This window comes from Sander vitreus, chromosome 1 (assembly GCF_031162955.1).
Source record: "Sander vitreus isolate 19-12246 chromosome 1, sanVit1, whole genome shotgun sequence".
In the NCBI taxonomy this organism is placed as follows: domain Eukaryota; kingdom Metazoa; phylum Chordata; class Actinopteri; order Perciformes; family Percidae; genus Sander; species Sander vitreus.
This window is the reverse complement of record NC_135855.1, coordinates 31,806,161-31,818,223: the sequence shown is the minus strand read 5'-3', so window position 1 is coordinate 31,818,223 and position 12,063 is coordinate 31,806,161. Positions and strand designations below refer to the sequence as shown.

The 12,063-nt window shown below is 39.8% G+C and overlaps 1 protein-coding gene across 1 annotated transcript; it reads left to right on the top strand.

The window, feature by feature from the left end:
• Positions 1 to 1,676: 1,676 nt before the first annotated feature.
• On the top strand, positions 1,677 to 10,999 carry chrna5 (cholinergic receptor, nicotinic, alpha 5). Its single transcript, XM_078252544.1, has 8 exons — positions 1,677 to 1,831; positions 2,207 to 2,350; positions 5,936 to 6,087; positions 6,168 to 6,212; positions 7,114 to 7,223; positions 7,539 to 7,716; positions 7,862 to 8,557; positions 9,037 to 10,999. The coding sequence occupies exons 2-8, from the start codon at positions 2,257 to 2,259 to the stop codon at positions 9,193 to 9,195; spliced, it is 1,434 nt and encodes a 477-aa protein (XP_078108670.1). The 5' UTR covers positions 1,677 to 1,831; positions 2,207 to 2,256; the 3' UTR covers positions 9,196 to 10,999.
• The last annotated feature ends 1,064 nt before the right edge of the window (positions 11,000 to 12,063 follow it).

The window sequence follows — 12,063 nt, the reverse complement described above, 5'->3', positions numbered from 1 at the left end:
GGAAGTAAATGATTGAAAGCTTTAGTAGGCTATAGGCTACATTGGAGTGTGTCTTTCGCACGATGAATCATTAATGTGTCTGCTTCGACTTAATGAATTCAAAGGCTGTGCTTTAATAAGTGCTGACTATTTGGCTACAGTGTTTCATTCAGTCATTCATCATCATCTTTATGGCCATTTGTCTGTTTATTTAACCCCAATCCTAACCTCAGTTGACCAGCCAAAACACAAGATGACATGATGGCAATCTTGTCAGCTTACCATCATTTTGTTACTTGGCAGTGAATAAAGTATTACAAAACAGGCTACACATGAAATTTAATTTAAATAGGGGTAATAGTAATCTGCTCTGGCTTTGTTCCAGTGCAGTCTGAACTGCTATAATTTGAAAGCACAACCTAAATTGTTAGTGACCCTGAGTTAATTAAAGTATCTGGATGTTAACTCTTCTTGTCTGTTGTACTGTATGTAGGCTGTTTAAAGCATTCACTGAGTGATGACACAATTAACATTACTAACCAACACAATATCAAAATCTTATAGCAAAGCTGCAACATTTTCTGTAGAGGACATATTGTATGCCATTAGTATTATTCATATTAAATATGTTTAAAGGATATTTTATCTATAGGTCTTAGGTCTATATATTTGGATGGATTTGATTTGGATGTATAGTTTGGTTAAGCTTTTGGAGTGTATTCGCTCACACCCATTTTATAAAACATGCAGTAGGTAAAATTGAACTTTGTTTCATGTATGCAATATTGAAAAAGGAGCTTGTAATATTGATGCAACAAGATTGGTTTCACACAGCCTCCAAAACACTGTTTACTCACCAAATCTGAAAGTTACTTCAGGAGTAGGCTACATTTTCACGTAGGTCCTAATGATTTTTCATTTCTTTATAGCTGTAGTCTGAAAAATCCTTCAAGGCTTTTATGACTATGTAATCATACTTATAATTCAACTGTAGCCTTGCTGGCCATCCATAGCCATTAGTTTAATTAATATTTAACAAACATAAGATGATACAGAGATACCCTTTTTTTAAGATTGAAAATAGTTTGTCACATGACTCAGTGTGTGTGTGTGTGTGTGTGTGTGTGTGTGTGTGTGTGTGTGTGTTGTGTGTGTGTTGGACTATCATAGCTCCATACATCAAATTAATCCATGAATCAAATGCTTGCAAAGTGTTTTACAAGCAACAAATATAAAGTGGAGTGCAATAAAGCAAAACTCCTGTGTTTCTTTACCATGGTCATACTGACATATTTGAATTGAAGTAATCTCAAAATACAATACAACAAAAACCAAAATACAGATTTTTTTTCATCCCATACATCATCTCTGGGTCTCATAATATGCTGTCGCCATGGAAGCACACACACTCACAGATACAAAAAAAACTGAGAAGAACTGAGAGAGGTATACAAAATGTAGCGTCAGATCACAAGCAGAATATGGGTGACTGAGCTGCACTTTCCATTCCCCGATGCTGCTGTGGAGAGGCAGTGAGGTGGCTGCATGGAGGGGGCGACTATCCCCGTCTGTGATTAGTGACCACGAGAATGCTAGGAGAAGGGGGGTTGGGCACGGGGCGGACTTGCTGTAGGAGGAGGAGGAGGAGGAGGAGGAGGAGGAGATGAGGATTCGTTGCCTGTGCCCAATTGGAGGCAGCAGGGAGTGAAGCAGCATCTGTATGAGGCGAGAGAAAGAACCTGCATGGAATGGAGGAGCTCTAGAGCAGCACTGTCGCTGTCATAAAGACTCCCACCGCCTCCACCACTGCTGCCACTCTGGATCGTGTGTTAATGGAAGACACTCAGAGCAGGTAGGCTATTGTATACAGCATTGGCATGCTTACTGCGAGCAATGTAATAATTACCTTGGAGAGGGTCAGGTTAGCAAGGTGAGGGTAGAGTGCATGCTTGGCTTTTGCAGGATGCTGAATATTAAAGATGTGATGAATGATGTTTGTTATTTAGTATGGACGGCATCAGGATCTTTAGCTTTAGAAAGCCGTTTCACTGAACTAAGCAACTGGGATTGCATGGAGCTTTAGCAAAGGGGAGCAGGAGTAGCTGCCTTGCAATTTGAACCCTCAACCCAAGGCATTATTAAAGCCATACTCGTAATAGCTCAGATGTTTGCCAATTGTACACAAAAGCTACAGTTCATATAACTGTTTTTGATATTTGTTTTCCAGCCCTGTAATGCCCAAGGGACCAGCTGTGTGGATCCAGTGCCACCTTTGATATGATGCTGAGAGCAGGAGGGGCAGCCACCTCTCTCGGACTGCTGCTGCTGTTGCTGCCGCTGCTGTGCTGCTGCCACATGTGCCACTCACTGCGTAAGTTTCCAAACGACTGGGAATGCCTCATCAAATTACCGTGGTGGAACGTAATAGCCTCAGTGTGACAGATGGCATAGTCGAAGATAAGTTGGACTCTAGTGGATATATAGAATGAGAGAAAGAAGATGTAGAAATTGGCAGATGGTCAGTGAAGAGAGCTTGCCAAATCAAACATAAAGTATTGGTGTCAATGTGACCACTTACCTTATCAATTACCATTATCATTACCATATAAAATTTTCATTCATTTTTTGGCAATTAATGATGTCAGCTGCATGGAAGCTGTAATAATTGAGCTCATATATATATATAAAGTATGTAAACTATCCAGCTAAGGAAAGCATACCTTTGTTAGTCCCTCAACGGGAATTTCAATTTCTTTATTCTGTTATTTTACACATTACAAACACACAGGCCTGAAATACACACACATGAACAACAGTATACACATGCAGTAATGGTGACATGTCAGAGTGAATTGGCTGCCCATGGACAGGCACTCTGAGCAGTTTGGAGTTTGGTGCCTTGCTCAAGGGCACCAAGGGCACCAAACTCCGAAAGTGCCAAGGAGGGGAACTGGCACCTCTCCAGCTACCAGTCCATTCTCCATACTGGGTCTGTACTGGGACTTGAGCCAGCGGTCCTCCAGTTTCCAAGCCAAGTCCCCACAGACTGAGCTACTGTCGCCCCAAACAGCACATTTCTAAACTCAAAAACAGAAACACAATAACCAAAGATTTGTCTCCTAATACATTATGTTTATGCATCTGTTTGTATGTGTATGAAGCATATGGGTTTCTTTGCCTTCTGCTATGCATTCTATTGGTTTCTCTTTTTCTGTTTTGCATATTTGGCTGGTGTCATCATAGTTTGATCTCACTGTAATCCCAAACCATCTGCATGGTAGCACACCACACATACACTATATAGTCCATGTTTAATTTATATGGATTTATTTGTTTGTCATGCTACCCACGATACCAAGCAGACAGCATTGACTCAGGTGTCCTTGGAAGTATTCATTTTTACTCAGAATGAGGTGCAAATGATCATTTCATTTACCTTATACTGTATCACATACATCATCTTTGTGTATTTCTGACTCGATACATTCCATCTATCATACACTAAAACGGAGTAATGTTGAATCCACCAGCTGGATGTAATGTTGTCTATCTGCAGCTTGCATTTCGGTTGAACTAAATGCTGGTGATGGTGGGGGAGAGACTGAAGAGATGATGAATTTGCTTATCACACAGTCATTGATTGAGGGTGTTGCAGCCTTGTCTTTATTGATCTGCACACACTGAGAGAGTGACAATATACATTTGTGGTCAGTCTTAGGGTAGATTTCCAGCCACATTCTCCATCCATAAATTGAGTTTATAACCCCGTTGGTGAATGATTTAAAGAGCGGGATGAAAGAAATGATGTGTAATTCAAAATATAATCAATATTTCTCTACACTGTAGAGGAGCTCGGCTTCAGCAAAACAATGCACCCGTTTGACTGTGATTAAAACAGTGTCACTGCTATATAAGACAGTTCAGTTTCACTCATCTTGTATCTGCACATTAGGGCTGTGCAAAAAAATCGAGTCACATTCGTATCGTGATTCAAGCTCTACTGATTCAAAATTGATTCATAATTCCCAAAAAAAATATATATATACTATTATACGTGTATACTATTGTCCTGAAATGAGTTTAGCTCGCCATTCCCATAGATGGCGCTGCATCAAAATCACACTGAAGTCTGGGCACTCTTGTTATAATCAAAAGAAGAACGAGTGCAGCAGAAGTAGTTTAGTCGGCGCAAACAATGGCAAACCTCAGAGAAAGAATTATTCACCCTGCTCCATCCTCATTGAAGGCGAGAGTTTGGGCACATTTCGGCTTTTATAACCTCAAGGGGTTAGATGGAACTTAAGAGGAATCATGATATATGCAGGCTTTGCAAAGCCAAAGTTAAGTATTTTGGAAACACCACAAACTTGAGAACTCACATGGTACGCCATCACCCGGAGATTAACATTAAAGACGTGGACGAACAACAGGAAGTACCTAACATACCAGTCAACCAACGCACTCTCTTTCAATGCTCTAAACTCCCACTGAACTCTGAATTAAAAGCTCTTTTTATTTAACAGTTTTATTTTATACTTGATTTAAATGTATTTGAAAGCTGGCCCATGCTTGGCACTTTGCAGTTTTTAGTTGCAAAAGTTTTTATTTTTGTATGAAGACATATAAAGTAATATCAAACTACATTTAATTTGTTGCATTTCTTTTCTTTTAAATTGCATGTTTACTGCAATCACATGGGAAAAGTAACTACATTTACATACTGTGAATAGTTTTTTGAATCGAGAATTGTTTTTGAATCGAAATTTGATTTTGAATCGAATCTTGAGCCTAAAAATCAATATCGAATCGTGACATTTTCTGAATCGTGTACCCCTACTGCACATAATGCCATAACTGCATGTCTTGGCAAATTGGTTTATGTCAAAGTACACCAAATAATTGGACACATTTTGGGGTCAATAACAATAATTAGCTATATCACCAGCATCAGTCCACAGACATCTTTTTTGACCTGTAGCTCTTGTCCTTTTTGACACACAACACACTTCACTTCATCAATTTACTGTATCCTTCATTACAGTTACACCTATTCTCCCAAGATCCATTGGTAAGCAGTTATTCATTTAATAAAAAGCATGCATCCTGACTTGAGAGTGCATGCATTATTTACACTCACCGATGCATATGACTCCCAGTGCAAAACAGGTAAATACTGTAGGCATACCAGTTTCTTACTGTAGTGAAGGACATGCAGTAGGAATAGGAAGTGGGCCAAATCTCTTTCTCCAATCATATAAAAAAAATGCTTAGTTGGTATACCATTCATCAACAGCCTTGTGTGCAATGCATTGTTACCAAAGTGCTTTTTTATGAAATAACAGCTTGCAGCTATACTCTGGAATAATAACAAGTGACAATATAAACACAAGACTGGAGCTCCTTTGAGATACTGTATTTATCTGAACAGAGCACAGCACTAAGAGAAAACATAATTCTGTTGAAATAGATTGGCTCTAGTTGAAAGGCAAGCCGCTAAATAATATAAAAAATACGCTCCGTTTATGAACTCCTGAATATTATCCTTCTTTCTGGTAATGGCTCTATCACAGACACTTCAAGGACACCTGCATTCAGAGAGGAGTCAATCAAGTCATTTTGGCTTTCATACATAATGTGTTATTAGGATCCTTTCTGGATCTTGTATATTCTGTGTGTGTTTAGGTCAACGCTTTAGTTTATTCTGCCTCTTGAAACCAAAGCTTTACCACGGAGATCATATTCAGAAACTCCAAGTGGCATACACACTGTAAGGTCAGAGAGGTAAATGCGGTGCTGTTTGAGAGCAATGCTAGAAACAGCCAAGGTAACGGACTCATTATAAAGCATAGGACTACTGAATAAATCAAAGGTTCTGTTTTATTTGCTGAATTATCTGCAGGTTAATATAAGATTGTAATTTTTTGATTAAACCTTTTAAATTTCCCCCACCTTTTAGGGGTTCCAAAACTCTCCTCCTTTGCAAAAGCAGAGGACAAGCTGTTCAAATACCTCTTTGTAAACTACCAGAAATGGGTCCGTCCAGTGGAATACCTTAACCAGACGATCCGTGTGAAGTTTGGACTGGCCATCTCCCAGTTAGTTGATGTGGTGAGCACAGAAAAGCACTCATTATTGATATACCTACTTTTTAAATTGAAATGTTAACTTTTGTTGTTTCACCGTTCTAGGATGAGAAAAACCAGCGAATGACAACCAATGTGTGGATGAAACAGGCAAGTAGAGCTACACATCCAACCTAAACATTGCATTTCACCATCATCAGAAAACATACAGGTAAGGTTGTTAGGGTATGGCTGTTAGTGGTGACTTTGTGGTCAAGGAAATATTCTAAAACAACCTCTGGCCTTACATGGCATTTAGTCATCCCTTTTTAATCTGGTCTGGTGGCATTTCACTGACAGTCCTCATCTATATGAGTCCTTTCGGCCCTGTGCCCACGCACCTGCCTCCAAAAGCCGCATCCTCCCCACTCCTGCTCCTGTCAGCTTATTCATGGTCTCTGGTGTCCTGTCTGTCATGCATCTTTTGAGTTATCCCCACAGACCAGACTCTGCCAACCCGGCTCACTTGCTCCCTTTCACAGTGATGGATTGCATTATGCAAAAAGGGTGATGGAAGGGTAATGGCCCCGGTAGTGAGGTCTATCTATCATACTTGTAATTTTCATTTTGTCATATTTAGTAATTGTATTTTATCTCCTTCCTTTGGCGGTCACCTTTTCGATTTAGAAAAAAAATGCTGAGCTTTAGCTTTTTTTGATACACTGGTTAACCCTCCAGATTATTCTCTTACAATGTACTAACAATGTAAAGCATATTTAAGCCAAATCAAATCAATTTTGTAGTTATTAATCTAATAACAGTAAATTGTGCTAACAACGTGTTGATTTGTTAGCTTTAGATGTGCTGGTGGGCAGATGTTGTTACCAAAGAGCCAGGCTGGCTGTAGCTTCTTAGCATACAGATAGATGCGTGTTATCAATATTCTCATCTCGCCCTTGGCAAGACAGCAAATGAGAATATTTAGCAAAATGTCAAACCCATCCTTTAAAGCCCTTCCATTCCTTTAAAGTGTAGAGTTTATGTGTTGAGTTTATTAATTTATTTTATGTAGGAGTGGCTTGACAGGAAACTCAGATGGAACCCTGATGAATATCTGGGCATCACAACTATCCGAGTCCCATCTAACAGGATCTGGCTCCCTGACGTGGTACTGTATGATAAGTATGTGTCATTATACTGTGTATGGAAATGGAAATGACATGCATGTCCTGCATTTTATATTTTTCAAAATGTATACATATAACAGTCATGACCATACTGATATGCTGACAGCATATAACATCTTTGAAGGATTTTAAAGGACCTACACAGAAAGAGTCCAATCTAAAACATTCCAAAAGTGTGGAATAATATGTACACCTTGAAAGAAACGTGCAGCTGTGCATGAATTAGAAGTTCTAACAATGACTATAAAATCATCTAATCTAGCTATCAGTTAATCTTTCAGATGAATAAATGTTTCGTTTTTTTCAACAGTTCAGATGGGCGTTTTGAGGGTACTGTCACCAAGGCAGTTGTTAAGTATGATGGAACCATATCATGGACACCACCAGCCAATTACAAGTCAGCTTGCACCATTGATGTCACCTTCTTCCCTTTTGATCTCCAGAACTGCTCAATGAAGTTTGGCTCCTGGACATATGATGGCTCCCAGGTGAGTCCCTACTCTACAGTACGTTATCGATAGTCCAAGACCCTAACAGAATCTGCGGATCTCTGTGAAATTCTGCATCCACAGATTCCGTGTGGCCCTGGTCATGACCAGTGATTGACATGAGATTTCACTCCATATTTAACAGGTGGACATAATTCTGGAGGACTTCCATGTGGACAAGCAGGACTATTTTGACAATGGTGAATGGGAGATAGTGAAGGCCACGGGCAGCCGTGGTCTAAGGACAGCCGACAGCTCTTCCTATCCCACCATCACCTACTTCTTCATCATTCGCCGGTTGCCTCTTTTCTACACTCTCTTCCTCATCATCCCCTGCATTGGCCTGTCCTTCCTCACCATCCTTGTCTTCTATCTGCCCTCCAATGGCGGTGAGAAGATCTCCCTCTGCACCTCAGTTCTGGTGTCGCTCACAGTTTTCCTCCTGGTCATTGAGGAGATTATTCCTTCGTCTTCGAAGGCCATCCCTCTCATCGGAGAGTACCTGGTCTTCACTATGATCTTCGTCACGCTCTCCATCATCATCACCGTCTTCGCCATCAACATCCACCATCGCTCCTCTTCTACCCATCACGGCATGGCACCCTGGGTGAGGAGAATCTTTCTGCATCGACTGCCTAAGCTGCTGTGCATGCGCAGCCACGTCGACCGTTACGACCCAGCTGGAGTAGCCAGAGCAGGAGCAGCAGTAGGACAGGGTGTGACGGAGGACTCAGCACCTGAACTGACACCTCGGCTCTACACCAGGCATAACCTACAAGCAGCGTTGGATTCTATTCGTTACATAAACATGCATGTGGTTAAAGAAAATGAGGTCAGAGAGGTGAGTATGTTGGATTTCCACTGATATCCACTGCTGCTACTTTTATTCACACTGTACTTATTTATGTTCATACTGTATTTATGTTGACACTGCACTACAATAGAATTTGTACAATCCATTTGAAACAATCTTTTTAACCAACTCTTACTTGTAAGCTATTCTCACTTCTACTTAACGTTTATTATTGTAGCTATGTTACTTTTGTTACTTTATACAGTTATTGACTTTTCTTACTCTTATTTTACCTTGAATTTGACTGTGAGCAACTGCAACTAAATCATTTCCCTGAGGGGATCAATAAAGTATTCTGATTCTGATTCTGATTTTTGGCCCCATACTTACTTACTGATGTCATAAGGTGTAATAAACCTCACAAGATGAGAAACTGTATGTTACTTATTCACCACATAGATTCTCAAAATCGATGTCATGTCTCTGTGCATAACTATCGCGTTGATGTGCTTCTTTTTTTGTACCAGGTGGTTCAAGATTGGAAATTTGTAGCCCAGGTCTTGGATCGAGTGTTTCTTTGGGCCTTCCTCCTGGTGTCAATCCTGGGCACTGCTCTCCTCTTCATCCCAGTCATTTACAAATGGGCCAACATCATTGTCCCTAACCATGCTGGAAGTACCCTCTAAGAGCCACAGTTCAATTTACAACAAATGGAGGCAAAGCACATTAACAGCTCGTTATGGGTCCCATTGTGAGATTTGAAAGACTGAGATACTGTGATTACCACTCAGACAGGGCCCTGCTCTGCTTATCCACAGTCATTCTGTAAGCCACAGCTGTGCCAGAGATCCAGCTGCAGATTTGGGGACTCGATTGCTGAGTGTATCTCACAGACACGTGGTTTTTTTGTTTGTTTTAGAGATATTTTGAATTATGTATTTCTGAGTTAAGTAAAGATAAATGAAAAGACTCAATTGATGTATTACGAAGAAGAAAAATCGGCCATTGTCCACATCTCACACATCAATAAATTTCAATACATTTCACCTACTATACTTGCTGGCATCATAGCGTGCAGATGTATCTTTAGGTCTTATAGAGATTCGTAGATACAAAATAGCAAGACAACATATCCTAACAGGATCTTTTCGGAAAAATGTCCCAGTGATGCCTCCTTTGTTTTTTCCAGGTTGCAGGACACAGTGATGAATATCAATTCAGTTTAATTCATTTCAATATAACTTTATCTCTTTAATTACATGGCAGCTTGCCACCCAGATTGGCAGATACACACACTAGTTAGGAGAAGACCATCATTCTCATTTTACATAATACTCTATGTGTGCATATCAGCTATGTATAACATTTGGAAAAATGACCACTTTATCTGTGGGGCATAGTTCAAATAAAAGTGATAGTTTAACTTTGTTATCCTGTAATTCCAGTTTCACAAATGTAATCAAGAGCAAGAACAAGGAAGTGAGAATAGAACAACATATTCCTTCCTTCTAATAAAAGACGTGTATTTTTAAGTTATTCTCCTCCTGTGTACATTCAGAAGACCACAGTCACACAAACACAATCTATAGATCATAATTCAGTGAGTGCCACGCAGGTCAGATACTCCTCTTCAGGGATACACATAGTTAACAGAGTTAGATAATAGTTTCTCTATTCATTCTGCTTGACTGTGCGTGAAAGAAGGGGTGGCCTTTCTTGCCCAGACTTGAGTATCTCTGGCAGCCCTTCCTTTCAGTCTGAGGACAAAGCCCACATTCTTTATGGGACTGTAATACAATCCTTAGTAACAGATTAGTGCAGAGGCACTGTGGGTCCAGGATGTTTTGAGCCTTATGTAGCTCAGCACAAAAGTTAGCTCCATCAAAAGTGAAAACAGGTCTAATAACATTTCCAAATCTGTCTTGTTATTGTATTGGTGTTGCATGCAGATATCTCAGATGATGTAATACTGTAGAGAAATGTAGTAAAAGGCCTTAGGTTCCCTACACCACTATCAACCTCTCCAATAACCAGGAAGACTTTCTGTGTTTGGGCAGCTGAGCAGCTCAGCCTTTGGTTGAGCCTGCACTGCCTCTGCATGGCCATGTCTTCACATTACAGCTGAAAAAAATCAACAGAGGCACCACCAGCACGAACATGTTGGTTATTGTAATGATAAAATCTGTAACATTCCAGTTCCAGTTACTGCTCTGCTAAATATAGAGACTGTAAATAAAAATGGCAAACAAAAAACAAGCACAGATAGAGAATGTAAGGCATTTTTTTGTCTTTTTATTTAAACCAAACAAAGATGGATGAGACGAATCAAGGGGGAAAAGAAGAGAAGAGTTCAGCAAGTGAGGGCTTCTACTGAGTTGGTCAGTTTAACAGTTTAACATTACCTACTATTTACCTTTATCTGTTTCTTGGCCCTGGATTCTGTCAATTCCTTCATCTCAGCCCCATAAATTTTTTTCTATCTTGTCTCCACCTGTCTCCTTTTTTTATAATAGGTATAAAGGTTTTGCATGGAAATAAAAATGGTGAAAAACGTCTACGGCTGAAACAAATACCAAAACATGGAATGCATCTGGGGCAGAGTTGCACATTATGGCACCACACGTGGGTTGATTGGATTTCTTTTCTTGGCAATAGTTAATAAATCCACCCACGTCAGATTGGTCTGGGATCCTGAGGGGAAAACATGTTACACCAACTTACATTGGCATCTAACAAAATACAATATGAAACTATTAAAGTAACAAAGGCTTTTCATCTTATTGGTGATTTTGTATGTGCATACCTTTCAAAATCCAATGTCACTGACTATAAATATAATCATCATAATCAGAACAGTATTTACACAAGGAGGTACAAATAAGTAGCTCCAACACATTCTGCCCACAGCTTCAACAAAGAGGCCACATTGTTGTCAATCCCTGAAGAAAAGCCCAAAGAAAAGCTTATCTATAATCCCCTTATATAAGCTTTTTTGGAACTTATAGTTATATATTCAGTGGTAACTTTGGTCTTTCACACCAACATTGACGCACATGCATGCTTGGAGCTACTTCATGTAAAACAGGTATGTTGCCGTTTAATCTTGCATGTAATACATGTATTTTTATGCCATTTAAAGCTAATTTTCTTACCCGGAGGGATTAAAAATGCTGTTTTTTCCCCACCTTTCAGGTTAAAGATGCCCTCCCAAGGAAATGCAGCTTTTCTACTTTTATTATCTATTGTGTTCTTGTCGTGGAGAATTTGTCATGGAGGGAAGATTTTGATTGTTCCTTTAGAGGGAAGCCACTGGGTGAACATGGACATTATGATCAAAGCCCTCCACTCTCGAGGACACTCTGTTGATGTGGTACGAACCAATAAAAGCTGGTACATCCAGGATAACTCTCCGCACTACCGGACCATCACAGTTCCTGTCACTGAAGCATTTAATCATGACTTCATTAACTTAATCATAAAAAATATCATTGATATAGAAAGGGGAGAGAGCTCACTTTGGAGCTTTGCAAGTTTGCAGGCTGAGATGTTTACTG

Excerpts from the sequence above, each read along its gene's own strand:
- chrna5 (XM_078252544.1), top strand. The coding sequence starts at position 2,257 with ATGATGCTGAGAGCAGGAGGGGCAGCCACCTCTCTCGGACTGCTGCTG. Across the intron at positions 6,213-7,113 it reads CCAATGTGTGGATGAAACAG|GAGTGGCTTGACAGGAAACT; the intron begins GCAAGTAGAGCT and ends TATTTTATGTAG. Across the intron at positions 7,224-7,538 it reads GACGTGGTACTGTATGATAA|TTCAGATGGGCGTTTTGAGG; the intron begins GTATGTGTCATT and ends TTTTTTCAACAG.